General features: G+C 39.6%; 2 protein-coding genes across 2 annotated transcripts; one reads left to right on the top strand and one right to left on the bottom strand.

The window, feature by feature from the left end:
- The first annotated feature begins 161 nt into the window (after positions 1-161).
- pex10 (peroxisomal biogenesis factor 10) lies at positions 162-8,493 on the top strand. Its single transcript, XM_055223377.1, is given in 9 exon segments — positions 162-461; positions 547-627; positions 3,242-3,429; positions 4,300-4,512; positions 5,889-6,057; positions 7,826-7,880; positions 7,882-7,948; positions 8,354-8,362; positions 8,364-8,493. Coding segments are annotated over 9 exon segments (954 nt in total). The 5' UTR covers positions 162-349; the 3' UTR covers positions 8,424-8,493.
- A 206-nt stretch (positions 8,494-8,699) lies between these two features.
- On the bottom strand, positions 8,700-15,925 carry LOC117373641 (tumor necrosis factor receptor superfamily member 14-like). The gene is made up of 7 exons (XM_033969715.2): positions 15,760-15,925; positions 15,501-15,590; positions 13,811-13,936; positions 13,106-13,267; positions 12,665-12,749; positions 11,681-11,811; positions 8,700-11,044 (listed from the first exon to the last, which is right to left on the bottom strand). Exons 1-7 carry the CDS (start codon positions 15,851-15,853, stop codon positions 10,980-10,982), a joined length of 753 nt encoding a protein of 250 aa, XP_033825606.1. The 5' UTR covers positions 15,854-15,925; the 3' UTR covers positions 8,700-10,979.
- Positions 15,926-16,617: the final 692 nt, after the last annotated feature.

Here is a 16,617-nt window from a genome sequence, read left to right as displayed (position 1 = left end):
ATAGTCCTCCTCCATGGCCTCCCCAAACTCTCCCAACCCCGTGTTTTTGCCTCATAATCACGGTGAGTTTCCTGTGACGCCCGAGCCTGCGCTGCAGACCTCCAGCCTCACGTTGGCGGACGCCACAGAGCTGCGACTTCCTGTGTCCAGGGTTTGTTTACAATTGCCACACTTCTCTCAATGATCACGTTCCCCGAGACAAGAGCGTCCAACCCGGTGTATCCGGAGTAGACCACGGATTGAACTCTACTCAAAATACCATACATTTTTAGATACGCCCTGTACTTGACACATGGATCCAGAGTTTGCTGTATGAGAGCGGAGATGCGGAGAGAGCTTAGCCGGGAACATGCCTCTCATCCCTGCAAACCAGTCCCAGCTGATCCGCTCCAGCCAAAAGGACGAGTATTATCAAAGTGTCCTGAGAAATAACGCCAACGAAGCTTTCCAAACAGTCGCTGGTGAGACATTTCTTATCATGAAACCTAAATGTATTGCGTGTGTAGCCTGCATACCTCCTTTGTATCGTGCCCTTTTGGTCTTTAGGGTCTAAACGGTGGCTGGACTGGAGGAGAGAGGTGCAGCTGCTCACAGACTTGGCCTACTACACTCTGACCACGGTCTCAGGTCAGTGCGGCGTTTCCTGTCCACCAGGGGAATCTATGTTGTGTGATTAATGATTAGTGATCGTCTTAAATGTTAATCTAAGGCTGCTATTATAGTCCAAAGTTTTTTTGTCAAAATTAACTAACTTATGTACTATTATCAATCATGCTGTTTGGTTGCCATACAATTAAAGTAAAAGTTCTGGGATAAAGGGAATATATTCATAATTTTTATAGTTTTTAATCATGTCATAACAGTGTTTGCATTTTGATTGATTCATGCATGTTTGAGTAATCCTTCATCCCTGAGTAATCCTGTATTGTCCTGCATCTGCGTCTTAAGTAAGGCTGGGTATTGTTAAGCTATTCCTGATACGATACATACCTCGATACATAGGCCACGATACAATACCTATCTCGATACTGTACTTTTTCAAGTCGATACATTGTGATACGATATATTTCAATTCAATACAATTCAGTGAAAAATATAGGCATTCGTGACCCTTAATGATCAACCCCATTTTCACAAAAAATAAACATTAATCGTGCATTTATCTACCGTTTATTGAAGATGAATGAACATAACAAAGTGCATTTTCTCCAGTGCCTTTTACTAATTAGAACACATCAAACTGTTTCATTCGTCAATATCATTTATCCTAAGCTTATACAAGTTCCACATTTACATGTACACAGGGATACAGTGCAGTTTAATTGTTCTAAAAAATCACAACATATCTACTGAATCACAACTGCAATACTAAAAGTTTTTTGTTAAACCACTATCCGTTGCAAAGCTAATATGAAATACACCTAATTTAATAATCAAAACAGTGAATCAAATGTCAAATGTTTTACATAAACAAGTTTCTTTCTCTAAACAAGCCACAGAATTGTAGTGCTGTGACAGAAGAATTTGATAAAATATACAAAAAAAAAAAATTGATACAGCAGCCCATGATATTGATACTGTATCATTACATTAAATTATATGATATATCAAGATTTTGATATTTTTACACACCCCTAGTTTTGAGTATTCAAAAAAACTGTTTTTCCTCTACACCCTAGATTGGCCTGTAACATGTAGTAAAGCATGAATATGCAACGCTCATTGTACAAATTGTTTTCCAAATGCATTAATTAAATTAATGATTAATTTATTCGTTCAGTTAAATAAACTTAACAGAAAAACATTGAACAACGTTTACCCTTACCTATTTTAATATAATTTAGTCACGTTCGGCGGGCCGGATTAATAAGCCCAAAGGGTGTTTTTTTTTTGTTTTTTTTTTTAAATCAACTCTGGGTCATACATGTTGCTTAGACATTTTTCAAAATAATAAACGCATAAATAAAAATTCAAGGGTGGTACGATACTAACATTTCAAACTCGATTTCAATACTAAAGAATAAACTCGTTACTCAATACAGTTTTTTGTACCTGAATGAAAATTTTAAAAGCTCTTTTTAAGACAATATTGTAATTTTCAACACAAAGTAATTGTATTTGTTTATTATACCATGTGGTCTTACACTAGTTCTTATAAAACTCAAGATGAAACTGTCCAGGAAAGGACAAATTTTATCCAGTTTATGTGGGGTTTTTTTTCAGTATCAGTACTTGCTTAAATTAATATCTAATTTTTGATTACAGTTTTAGTGTCCATTAGTATCTGATTTTCGATCATTTTGACAATGCTACTTGCTTTGGAGGAATGTAGGGCTGCACGATATTGGAAAATATGCGATATGGCTGTTAAGAACTGCAATATTGATATTTTAATATACTTTTGATTCAATAATTTAAGTTATAATAAAACAAAAAATGTACATGCCTTAGTATACCTTTGAAATTCTGTCCAAATAAAACCTGAGAGAAAACCATGTATATAAAGGCTAATTTTGGACTTCAGGAAAATCATGAATAAAATCTGCTTTATTTAAAGGGTCCATATTAGCTGATCCTTCATGCTGTTTCCTCATCAAAAATATACCTAGAGTAGAGCATTTTATTTCATTCACACATGTTTAACACAAAAACCCTGCATATTTAGGCTGTTCTTCTTTCAAACAGAAAACACTCCATTCCACCTTTTGATGTTATATGGTAATAGAGGAAGAGCTCCACTGTTTTTAAACTCCAGACACCTTTACTAGAATCATTTGGATAGTTTCAGCTCTGAAATTACCAATCACTACTAAACAACTGGGAAAAGGTAACTCTTAACGTGAACACTACTGCTTCATGACATCACAAGGTGGAATAGAGCATGTTTAGCTTTGAAGCTGCAGACAGACTAATAATTCAGGATCACTCAAACATGTGTGAATGAAACAAAACACAACACCAGGTATGTTTTTGAGGAGGTAAGAACACTCTAGCATTGCTTAAAGCTCACAAGTATCAGAATTGCGTAATATTACATTTTCTTTAACATATTCATAAAAACAGTGCATTTTTGTTCGATAGAGAACCTTGGAATTGTGATATAGTTACTCTGTTGCTATATTGATTATTGTGTCAGCCACTATTGTGATATAAATACTTTTGACTGTCCTTTTCTTAACAAAAAGCTGGCATATGCAAAGCTGTACACCTAAGATAACCCCTTCTCCCCCTGCTCCTGTAGGTTACCAGACCTTGGGTGAGGAGTATGTGCATATTCTCCAGGTGGACTCGTCTCAAAGGCACGTCCCATCTGTGGGCAGGCGCGCAGGGTTTGTCCTGTGCCACAGCCTGGTGCCCTACCTGCTGGAGCGGGTACTGCAATGTGTGGAGAGAGAGCTGGACAAGGAAGACAACTCACCCCCACGCCAGGTACTGTGTGAAGACTGAAGAGGGGCTTCACATGTGGGAAAGAACCACTGTAATAGTTCCTTTTAGAAATAGACCAGTGTATCTGGCCCATATCTGCTTTAATGCTCTTTGGGCCAACCACCAGACTGCATAAATATTATTAAGTTTAGTTTGAAAACTTAAGTTAGCTTCAGTCTACGGTGCGTGACTTTGGGATTGTGTGATGTTGAGCATTGTCATAATGCAGGCTATACATTCACTTAAATTAAAAGTACTCTATGTAACTTTTCTGATGGAGGGTCTGCTACCTACTTAACATTATCTATCTCTATGGAGATTGGTCTGTGGAGGAGCATGTCCACCTACAGTAAGAATACATGTTTCTAAGGTAATGTAGCAAATACACCTATAATTGAATAAATACAAGATAAGTAGGTTAAATGCCATACTTTCTATGCAAACCTGAAAAGTTGCTGCACCTTTAAAACAAAGTACTATGTCAAAATGTGTCATAATAAAAACATAACTGAGACTAAAACAAGAACAAAAAGTCAATAAAGGCAAAATGTATAAATAAAAATGGATATTTTTCCTTCTTAATAAAAATGTCTTTGTAAAATTATGAACATTAGCATTACCTGCAAAATGCTTTTCTTGCAATATGAATATTCTGTTAAACCATATTACAATATTACAATACAATTTTCTGATTTACTGCGTAGCCCTACTTCAGAACAGAAGGGGTGCTATACTGTGTGTGGCTGCACTGTCTGTTTAAGGTTTATAATGGGGAAAAGTGTGTCATTCATTACTTATGTATTATTTCCTAAGCATAATACAAATATACATATGTGACATTCCATGCTAGAATTTATAAACCTTTTTGTCCAGGTCTCCCCCAGTCCGTGGGCTATGGAGAGCTGTCTGAGGAAGTGTGTGCGCAGGGCAGTGGCCGTCCTGACCCCAGCCCAGAGGAGCGCTTGTGTCCCGGCTGTGCATGTTCTCCAGCAGGCCTTTGACCTCCTGCAACGCTTCCACACGGCTCTGTTCTACCTCACAGGCTCATTCTATAACCTCTCTAGGAGAGTGGCCGGCATCAGCTACGTAAGTAAACTAACTACAGGGCTACTGACCATCCAAATGTCCTTTTCAGGGAATCCTCCAGCCTTCCCGAAACATGTAGTTTAGATCTCTACGAACATGATCTGAAATGCATGGGATTCTTAGATCCTAGTTCAGTAGTTCATTTTCCAGTCTTCTCTCAGATACTAATCAAGCAGAAAGATTTATACAGAGTTAGGTTTTAGACCTCACCACGGCACTGAGTCTGCTCTGATAAAGGTATTAAATGACACCTACCTGAACACTGATGCAGGCAAAGTCCCAGTCTTGATCCTGTTAGATCTGAGTGCTTCTTTTGACACTGTGGATCATAGGATCCCCTTACAGAGACTAGAGGACTGGGTGGGCATCTCTGGTACTGCACTAAACTGGTTCAAGTCCTATATAGAAAACAGGTAGTACTTTGTTAAAATTGGAAAATGTGTCTCAGATAAAATGTCCTTGACCTGTGGGGTACCCCAGGGGTCAATCCCAGGACCCCTGCTGTTCAATCTCTACATGCTGCCATTAGGCCAGTTAATCTGCAGCAATAATGTGTCCCACCACAACTATGCAGATGACACTCAGATCTATGTTTCACTGGCAGCAGGTGAATCTGGACCAGTGGATTCACTCTGCCACTGCATCCAACAGATCAGTGTGTGGATGCAAAACAGCTTTCTCCAACTAAACTCAGACAAGACTGAAGTCATCATCTTTGGCCCACAGAAACATAGAGAAAGTGTCAGCAGTCACCTCCAGTCTCTCTCTCTAAAACCTTCAAATCAGGCTAGAAATCTAGATGTAATAATGGACTCAGACTTGAACTTTAACAGCCACATCAAATCAATAAAATCTGCAGCTTTTTACCATCTGAAAAGCATTGCAAAAATCATAGGCATACTTTAAAACCAGACTTGGAGATCATTTGCCTCCAGTAGGTTAGACTACTGTAGCAGCCTGCTCACTGGCCTCTCCAAACGGGCCTTAAGACAGCTGCAGTACATCCAGAATGCTGCTACTCGGGTCCTGACTAGAACGAGACAGTACTTCCCACATGTGTCCTGTGCTCAGGTCTCTGCACTGGCTTCTTTGGGTCAGAGAATAGATTTTAAAGCAGCTCTGCTTGTCTACAAGTCTTTCCATGGACCAGCACCAAAGTACATGTGCCATATGAACCATCTCATCTCACACTTTGAAGACTTCAGAAACCGGCCTCCTGCTGGTGCTTTAATGATACTTTTCTGATGATTATTGGTGATTATTTATGTTTTGATTTGTGTGATTTTATAATGTCTTTCTTATTCTGTAAAACACTTTGAATTACTTTGTGCTCGAATTCTGCTATACAAATGAACCTGCCTTGACTTGCTTTGCAGCTGCGTGTGATGGGGCCCTCTGAGGACGACAGGGCCATCAAGACCAGCTACCACATGCTGGGGGCACTGTCCATGCTTCAGCTGCTCCTCACTGTGGTTCTGCAGCTGAACCGCTTCAACCAGAGACAGAGAGCCCGTCAGGAGTGGAAAGTCTACAGGAACCTCCAACATAGGTGAGACAGGTACAGAACCTCCAGCAGATGAGACAGGGGAGACAAGTGAGACAGAAACTTCCAGCACAATTGAGACAGGTGTGACAAGTGAGACAGAAACCTCCAGCACAGATGAGATAGGTGCAGAACCTCCAGCACAGATGAGACTGGGGAGACAAGTGAGAGAGGAACCTCCAGCACAAGTGTTTGTTTTCATACTTTATTGGGTCTATGGTGTAGTGCAGAGGTGGGCAAACTTTCTGACAGACAGGCCATGATAGGTTCTAAAATTTGACAGAGGGGCTGGGCCAGGATATATATATATATATATATATATATATATATATATATATATATATATATATATATATATATATATATATATACACATATATATATATATATACACATATATATATATATATATATATATATACACATATATATATATATATACACATATTATATACACATATATATATATATATATATATACACATATATATATATACACACATATATATATATATATATATATATACACATATATATATATATATATATATATATATACACATATATATATATACACATATATACACCATATATATACACATACATATATATATATATATATATATAGTATATATATATATATATATATATAACATTAGAGATTTGGCCTGTAACATGTAGCAAAAGCATGAATATGCATTGTACAAATTGTTTTCCCAAATGCATTAATTAAATTAATAACTAATGTATTAAATATCAGTTAAATAAACACAGCAGAAAACTTACATTCACTTTTATCAAGTGCCAAAAGATCAACAACTTGTTTGAATACGTAAACTGAAACAAGGTTTACCCTTACCTATTTTAAATATGATTTGGTCACACCGTCTATGGAACAGTCTGCCGGAGGACCTCAGGGCCGCAGGGAACATTTAGGTTTTTAAAAGCAGGCTCAAGACCCATCTTTTTAGCATAGCTTTTGACTAGTATTTATCACTTTAGTTTACTTCTCTATTTATTTAGGCTTATTTAGGCTGGCTAGTGTGTTATGTTGATATCCATGTTTTATTTACTTGTTTAGCTTTGACTTATTTTATTATTTTTAATAATTTTAGATTTGCCAGTGTTTCCTCTGAGGAGCCCTCTGCACCAGGAGCTGTGGTTGGCTGTGGCTGCTGGGCCCTGGCTCGTGGGCCCTGGAGGGTTTGGTCTTGACCTCATCTCTTCTCAGGGCCCTGTGGCTGGTGTCCTGTGGCTGCGGGTGACCCTGCCCTGGTGCAGATGGTTCCTCTGGTGGCGCTCTCCTCATCTGGTTCATCTTTAGCCAGCCTATTGCACTTAAACATATTTTTAATGAAACCACAAAGGTATTTTAACATGTGTTGGGGTGGGGGGTGGGAGTGTGCGTTGGGGTGGGGGGTTCTCTGGTTGTGTTTATTGATGTGTTGGGGTTGGGTTGTTGGGCTGTGGGGGTGGTTGCGTGGGTTTGTGGGTGGGACTGATTTTAATGCACCTGTAAAGCACTTGTGTTACATTTTTCTTGTATGAAAAGCGCTTTATAAATAAAGTTTATTGTTTGTTGTTATTCAGCAGGCGGGATTAATAAGCCCAAAGGGTTGTGTGTGGCCCCCAGGCCATAGTTTGGCCTGTGTTTGGTGTAGTGACATAGATTACATAGAAAGAATTATATTTGCCTAGAAAGTTACCCTAAGCAATTGTAACTGATTCCTGCTGAGGCCTGTATGATATTGTGTTGGTGTGTCCAGTCCTCTGAGCGTCCCGGCAGCTCCACAGCCCGCTGCAGCCTGTGCCTGGAACAGAGGAGGACCCACGGCCACCCCCTGTGGACACCTGTTCTGCTGGGAGTGCATCAGCGAGTGGTGCCAAAACAAGGTCCACATCCACACAAGCATGCCAGCTATTGAACAAGTTAGATCCTGATTTACATATGTGCAGCTGCACATTTGAGTTAATGCAGAATTCAGATTTGATTGAGTTATATTGGGTATAAAAGAAATATATTTAAGTTACACACCATCAGTCCTCTCATCTCACAGCGAGAAGGTTGTAGGTTTCAACTTCCAGACCAGTGTGGAGTGTGCATGAGAGATGGGTCCCCAGGTGCGGCACTGGTGTGGTCCACACACACTTTCCCTTTTAATCTTGTGACAGTAAATTTTTGTAATTGATGAAGTTCCTCCCATTTTGTATTTGCTTGCGTTGAAAGCACTGATGATGGGCATTTTAAAAATGTCCTGAACCTAACAGTCGGTGTTGATCTGCTTTTGTTCATCCCAGGCGGAGTGTCCCTTTATGCCGAGAGAAGTTCCACCCTCACAGACTGGTCTACCTCCGCAACTACAGCTAGAGCCACTCCCTCCCTGTGACGATTCAGCTGGATACCACAGTGGGACATTACAGCACAGGCACGTTTAACATTTGTTTGTACAAGTTAGTAAAACAGAATGTCAAGGATAAGGCACCCTGAGAAAGACTGTATAATGCATGGTGTCCAGAGAAAGACTGTATAAAAACTGAAGCCAACGTAAATATTACCCAATTAAAACAAATGACTTGCAGAGAGCCACAGTTGTAGATGGATTAACCTATGACCATTCTACATAAGCAATAAAACACTGACAAAATCTGTGCAAATAACAAGTTTAATTACAACAAGCTGGATTTGATCATTTTAGTTGAACACATAATGATTTTAACTTGGTTCAATAAATTCAATGAAAAAATATGAACCAACTTTTTCAAACTTTTAATTGTGCTGTTTATATATTGCAGCTCATGTTTTTAATGGATGTGAAAATTTTGAAAAGGGTTTACTCACATTTTCCTGCTTTGATGTGTCTGTGGCATTAAGTAGTTCCAAATGTATCATTTAGGATGATTCTTTTCTCTAACAATATATCATACTTCAAAATGTGTTTACTGAAACAAGTTACAACAAATGTCTAATCTAAGTGTCCTTTGGTATCAGATAAATGAGCAGCCCAAAGAATAAAGCCACATTAAAACAATAAAATATCATTCACATCAAGATTGATATACATTAAATCAACATACATTAAATCTGATTAAAAAATAAATAAAATTAAAAGGAACTGTATGCAAGATTTTGACTTAAAAATTGTATTAACATGACCAGTTCATGTCCTCAGATACAAGGTTAGTTCTAATTAAATATAACTTGTAACAATTGAAATGTTGATTTCTTTTTAATCACGAAAAGATTGGACATGATGACACATTTATTTACAGTTGAAAGCAGAGGTTTACATACACTGTATAAAAAGAGACATGCTTTCTGTTACTTTCAGAGGTTTACATACATTTCCTTAGTATTTGGTACCATTGCTTTTAAACTGTATGACTTGGGTCAAACTTTTTGGATATTCTTCCACAAGCTTCTCACAATAGTTGGCAGGAATTCTGGCCCATTCCTCCAGACAGAACTGGTGTAGCTGAGCCAAGTTTGTAGCCCACTTTGCTCACACATGCCATTTCAGGTCTGCCCATAAATTTTCAGTTTTGGGATTGAGATCAGGGCTTCGTTGTTGTCATGTTGTTGTCATCTTTCAGCCACTTTGTAACCAGTTTGGCAGTATGCTTCAGGTCATTGTCCATTTGGAAGACTCATTTAAGCCCAAGCTTTAAGTTCCTGGTTGATGTGTTGAGATGTTGCTTTAGTATCTCCACATAATTTTCTTTACTCATGGTGTCATCTATTTTGTGAAGTGCACCGGTCCCTCTTGCAGCAAAACAACCCCACAACATGATGCTGTCACCCCTATATTTCACAGTTGGGATGGCGTTCTTGGGCTTGAATTGCCCAAAAAAATCCTTATCTAATTATTCTGGCATTTAGCAAATACAAATAATTTTGCTAATTGACCTAACAGGAAAAGTTTAGTCTGATTTCAAGTCAGACAGCGAGAAAAAAAGAGTATGTGTCTTTTTGTGTATGTAAACCTCTGGTTTCAACTGTATGTTTAAATTGTTATAATTTGTTATATTATATAATATGGTATAATTTGGTGCTTAGATTATCTTTGGTTTTTTGTTTAAACCTAAAAGGACACTCTCTGATCTGAATCATCTCTAAACCCTAAACCCCTGCACCTGCCTCAGCAGGAGAGGCAGATCTACAGAATTATTCCCGTGCCTCTGCACCTGTTCTTCATGCAACAGAACAGAAAACGACAATATCCAGTACTAAATATCTAGCAGAGCTGCAGACCATCATATTTGTTATTAAGCTATAGCAGCTTTTTCACATTTTAGATGTTTTTTGAGCATTCATAGAAGAAAATGTTATTGCTCACCATTGACACTCATATACTGTAATGATGACACTCTTAAAAAAAGCTTGAACTGTTGTACTAAGGACAAACATCCCCTACTACTACTAAGACTACTACTACTTTAAAAAAACACTTTTATAGCTGCCTTATAGCTGCAATAATATTATTTGGAACAGAGTATAAAACAAGCGTGGAAAAAATTATCAGGGTCCAGACAAAGTTTTTCTCTCAACGGAGGAGTAACTGTAGTGGTTTTGGGAGAAGACCACAGCAAAGATGCACAGGTCAGAAGAGACAGGATGTCAGGGGTCAGGAAGTCAGGAGAGAGGCTGGGGTCATTCTGGAGATGAGGGACAGGTGATGGGAGGCAGAAAGCTGAATCTGTCGACGTGTGGTCAAATTGTCCACTTCAGAAACTTCATGAATAATTATATTGGTAACAACAACCCTAATGTTCAGTCTGTGGTCAGTTCCTGTCATCCTTGTGTTGCTGTAGTAAAGATTTAGGAATTAGTAGGAAGTTAGTCGTCTCACCTGGACTTGGCTGCCACCCACAAATAGCCATACACAGCTGCGATTAGTCACAGTTAACAATAGTTAGCCACAGGTAGCTAGAGTGCAAGGTTCTGATTATTTTGACGTTTGGGGTCAGTTCGTCCTTTTAACTTGCACAGGACTGCAACACAGAGCATCTCCAAAAGTTAGTGACACAGTGAAGAACTAAAATATAAAAAGCAAAATTAAGGCAAGACACTGCAAGAAAAACATGGAAACTTTATAATGGGATTAAACATCTAAATCCCAAAAACACATTTCAAATAGAGCTGCTAAACTAGGCAGCACCCGGAGGACTATAAGGAACAGTGTGATTAGTTTACTGGTGAGTTTTTAGTTCACCACGTTACATTTTAGTGTTTTGAAAATGCTATTTTCACTGAAAAAATGTACATGTTTAATAAGGTACACTTTAGTTTTTAACGCTCTGAGTCCCTCCTCTTTCTGCTCCCTGCACAAAGTCACTCCCCCTTCAGAGCGCTATCACAACACAATCACCGTGGATCACCTCTTTAAGCATTTTTTGATGAGGGTACAACATTATAACATGGTAGAAAGGTTTTTGAGTAAACCGTTGACTAAACTGTTTGGTGGTTACAATGTTCCATATAATTCTATGGATGTAAGTTGAACCAGTGAAATGATGATTACATTTAGCAGAATCTAACTCTTAGATGTTAGGAGAGCAAACAGCCTCCAAATATGTTTATTTCCTGTACTGTCTTGCCTTAAAAAGTCAAACCCTAAAAGCACTGACCAGGGATAAGGATGAGTATGACCCCCACAAAAGGAATGCTGAGGATGAAGTGTGAGCGGTGCACCGCCCCTCCACACACCACGTCCTCCTGACTGCTCCCAGGCCGCAGCGCCACCTGGCTGTGCGGGCAGCTGAGGACACAGGCAAACAACAGCACACTGATCAGACACAAGTGAACCAAAACAGTTATTGTGGTTCTTTACACAGTAACACATGTTGTGGGGTTGTTTTGTTGCAGGAGAGTAGAAGAAGAAGATATCCAAAACGTTTGACCCAAGTCATACAGTTTAAAGGTGATGGTACCAAATACTAATGAAATGTATGTAAACTTCTAACTTTTAAGAGGTTATGGAAAATTGTCTTTTAAAAATCCTTCTCTCTTTATTCTGGCATTTAGCAAATAGAATACATTTTAGAATTCCTAATTGCCGTAAAACAGGGCAAGTTTAGTCTGATTTCCTGTCAGACAGTTAGAAAAGAAAAGCAAATGCATCTTTTTATATACTGTAGTGTAAGTAAACTTCTAGTTTCAACTGTATATTTATTTATTAAATGCATATTAAAAACTAAAATAATTTAAAAAAACATACCTGTAACTATGCAGGATTGTAGCCAAAGCTAATTTCTAAGTCAGACACATGCTCTCACAGCATACACACGCAGCATTAATGCCTATTCACAGTTCGACATACAGATATGATTGCAGTCCAGGCTCATGTGTAAAAGGTGCTGTTTAAATTCAGCTGTGTGGACAGATTTGATTGTCCATTAGCCATGATTTAAGTTTTGTAGGGCTCAGAAGTGTTGTAGCTCTGAGATGCTGCTGAGTTTGGACTGATATAATTCTAAAACACATCTTACATTTGGTATTACAGCTCAGATTCCTAATTTTCTAATGTCACACTGTTTTGGATTAAATTAAGCTATTTCTTCACTTGGATGACACTGGGTGTAGGATTTGGGCTAAAATCCATATATTCATACATGGTCCAGGCGGTGCAGTTGAGTCCTGCAGGGGAGAAGTGTCTCTCTGGACAGTTCTCACACACTGTGTCTGCTGAGCTGGTGCCTGATGAGAAGACACAACACATGAACCGTATCAGAGCTCCAGATTCAAGCTTTACTTTCATCTGTGCCAAAAATCACACCCTCTCATTCGGTGTTTTTTTTCTTTATGTTAACTACTTTCTACATTTTATATACACACAGAAGACATCAAATATATGAAACAAGACATAAGGAATTATGTAACAAAGGAAAAAATTAAACAAATCAAAATGTTTTTCTTTATCTTCAGAGTAATTTTAAAAGTAATAGTAGCACACTCTATGGGGCTGTTATGTGTGACATCATCACTTTTGTGAACTAAGACAGGAAATATACCAGGGTTGCAGGTTGGCGTGTGGTTCTGTGAGCATGTCTGACCTGGCTGCAGTACCCTCTGACCAGGGGAGCAGGAGGTGTGTCTCTGAGCCACCTCACAGCCTCCAGACTCCTCCGTGGAGGTGAGACAGAAGAAGCCCGAGCGAGGCCCACACACACTGTTACTGCTGGAGGTACAGGGCTGGAGTTCCACCAAACCCACGCCTGCACACAGCACAAGAGACCAGTTTTATATCCTGCCACACTCACACAGACACACACACAGTCACTGCTGGAGGTACAGGGCTGCAGCTCCAGCACACCCAAGACTGGAGGAGCAACACAGGAGACCAGGTTTATATCCTCACTGTGCACATGACAGACACAAGACTTCTGAATCATCACACACATGCACACTTGCACATACACCGTCACACTTCAGTTCTGATGAAGCGGCTTGGATGGGCAGCGAAACGTCTTCACTCCTACAACATTTTGTCCAGTTGACAGATTTTATTCTTTTGCGATATAGATATCTGTGCTCCATCCCAGCTTGAAGTGATCTAATCATTAATTTTATCTGCAGATAAAATCTAAACTTTCTATTATATTTCTAAAATTTTATTTCAGAAATCTGAGAATCAATACATTTTCATACCTCAGTCAGGATCAATATATCATTATATCTGGCACTGATTTGTCCATCACTAATTATGTGACATTATTTCTAAGCTCTGCAGCCTGCCTGGTGAGAGGTCTGTGGACTACCTGAGTGGCAGATGGAGCAGCTGAAGCACGTGGTCCTTCCGTTGGGTTGGTTCATGTAGGTCCCATTGGGACACGGCCCACAGCGAGTGCCCAGGTCAGCAGTACAGTGCCTGGTCACCACTGTGCCTGTATACACACACACACATACACACAGACTGTTACAGCTAAAGACATGCGGGTACTTTTGGGAGAGGTTCTGCTCAAACTGTAACAACTAGAAATGTCACAATACAAAATGTGTTATGATTATAGATTAAATAAAAATAAAAAATCACAATTTGTAATTATTCACAAAAATAATAATACATTATCATTAGTTAAAATTACTTATTTTTCTTCAAAAATTCACATAATTCATTTAAAAATGTTACCATCCATAGTTGTACAGTTGCATCATTGTTGACATTTCTTTGTGGTTCGCTCAATATGGCCAGTGTCATTCCTTCTCTTTTAAGGTGCGTTCACACCGGTGCGTCAGGTGCGTCGCGTTCACATGTAAAGTCAATGGTGGACGCGCGTCTTGGCCACGCTGCGTTTAACACGCGCGTCCACCATTGACTTTACATGTGAACGCGACGCACCTGACGCACCGGTGTGAACGTACCTTTTCACTATTGCACTTCTCAATATGCTTCAGCAAGCTTTGTCTCTCAACTGGCACTGTTAATTATCATAAATATCTTTATGCAAACCCAGGACTAATCCAGGCATCACAACATAGGCTATAATAAGTAATGTTTATTTCACCCTCACGTCTTGTATTTGATTTGAACTGTAATACTGAAATTGTGCTTGAGTTTTCTTAACTATAGTTTTGATAAGTCTTTTTCCTGCTGAGAGTCATTCTTGTGAATGACTCTCAGCAGGAAAAATATTGGCTGGACAAATCAGATAAGCAAATGGAGGATTTTGAACGGACTTCATTCATCTGTAAAAATGTGACTTCTGAGTTGTATTTATGGCAGTCCATGTCTGTGTGTCACACTGACAGTTACAGTAAACAACTCCTACATCACGTGATCACAGCTGCGGAGCTGGGTGTAGTAACAGAGCTATTGATTCTCAACATTTTTATTGTTGTCCAACGCGACTGTGCAACTCAGAGCTTTCTAGCTCCCTCAAACAGATCAAAGTGCACAATAGTGAGTATATGGGAGACGTCAAATAAGCAGTGGCCTATTACAAGTTACTCACAGTTTAATTCACTGTGTGCTGTGCAGCTGTCTCAAGTAACACCCTCAATACAATGTAGTCAAACGGAATATCGTAGAGGAACTAGGTTTTTGTAATGCGTAATGACGCAGAAGAAATGTCCTCGGGCAAGGCTCGTATTGCAGACAAAACTGGGTGGTTGCAACAATGAGGCCCAACCATAGGCCCACAGCTTAAATAGGGCCTATGCTTGGCCATTGGTAGACTACACTGTAGTGGAAATAAACTAAAATGGCGCAGATCACGAGCCTGTCAGGTTTACTGCGGTGTTGATAGACAGTTTTATGAGCTCATTATAGAGTCAGACGAAAAGAGCAACTTGACATGGCCTATAGTAAACATGAAACTGTTGTGGTTGCTACACTGGCACGATGTATTTCCTGGTGCTTTTCCGATGTGAAGCTGCTGTCTCTGCGCCCTGTGAGCTGGGGTAGGGTGAGCACACGGGGCGGGTCTGCCAGAGGAGAGGGGGGTTTACCTTCGTGGCACATGGGGCAGCACTGTCCGTCCTGAGCGGTGTACTCTTTTGGTTGGCAGCAGAGCGCGAGCAGCAGACAGAGACTCACACCTGCGGAGAATCCCACATCAGCTGAACAGTACAGTACATAGAGGGTTAGCACACAGCGAAGACACTGGACACGGCCCAGCGGGCGAGCCAGCGCCACGCGAGCCAGCGCCGCGCGAGCCAGACGCGCACCGAGCGCACAGGGCAGCGCTTTAAGACACCTGGGACTTACCTATTAGGTCCAATGTGAACGTCCAATACATTATATGAATATAACATTGGGCCTGTTGTGGTACTGGGAAGGAGGAGTCGATCCATTGCGTCATTTCCGGATGCTTTATTTATTTATTTTATGAATCAAATTTTTCTATAAATACATGAAGTTTGAACGCACTTTTTAGACCTAACAAGGGCCAGAGATTTACGGAAAAGTCAAAATTGATTCTTTCATTGAATAAAGTTTGAAATAGATTTAAATTTAAACCTGTCACTGTAACCACACAATCCACATGCCCTGTCTGACACTATTACAGGTTGGAACAGATCTGTATTGATGCAAGAGTTGTGATCTCATATATATGGGGAGCACGGCACAACAGACTCTGGAAATATCTGGTCCAAACACAGCAGAAATGAATGTGGAATTAGACATGGTTTGAATAGGATGCGATTAGTGACACATGGGGCAGCAGCAGTCCTCTGTGAGGGATACCAAAGGTTATGGAGACTGGGGCATGTTGACAAACTGGTAACACAGATGTTTTATTATTTCTATTAATTATAAAAAAAAAAAATGTCGGAACTCTGGATGTATATATGACAGAAAAATTGGATGGTAGACTAATTTTACTAATTATGTTATTATTATTATTTTTTATACAAAATGTGATTAGACAAATAAGAATATATAATGGCTTACACTTGTAATGCGGTTTTTCAAAGCCTCTCAAAGCACTACACTATAGTCCAGTGGTTCTTAACCTGGGTTCGATCGAACCCTAGGGGTTCGGTGAGTCAGTCTCAGGGGTTCGGCGGAGGTCAAGATACGCACTCGACTCATATGATTCACGGACTGCGAGCGTCTCCAGCC

This window comes from Periophthalmus magnuspinnatus, chromosome 7, assembly GCF_009829125.3.
Source record: "Periophthalmus magnuspinnatus isolate fPerMag1 chromosome 7, fPerMag1.2.pri, whole genome shotgun sequence".
In the NCBI taxonomy this organism is placed as follows: domain Eukaryota; kingdom Metazoa; phylum Chordata; class Actinopteri; order Gobiiformes; family Gobiidae; genus Periophthalmus; species Periophthalmus magnuspinnatus.
Note: the sequence above shows the minus strand (reverse complement) of the source record. Positions and strands in the feature narration are given on the sequence as shown.

Excerpts from the sequence above, each read along its gene's own strand:
- LOC117373641 (XM_033969715.2), bottom strand. The coding sequence starts at position 15,853 with ATGACGCAATGGATCGACTCCTCCTTCCCAGTACCACAACAGGCCCAA. Across the intron at positions 15,591-15,759 it reads GTTCACATTGGACCTAATAG|GTGTGAGTCTCTGTCTGCTG; the intron begins GTAAGTCCCAGG and ends GATTCTCCGCAG. Across the intron at positions 11,045-11,680 it reads CATACTCATCCTTATCCCTG|TCCTGTGCAAGTTAAAAGGA; the intron begins GTCAGTGCTTTT and ends TCTGTGTTGCAG.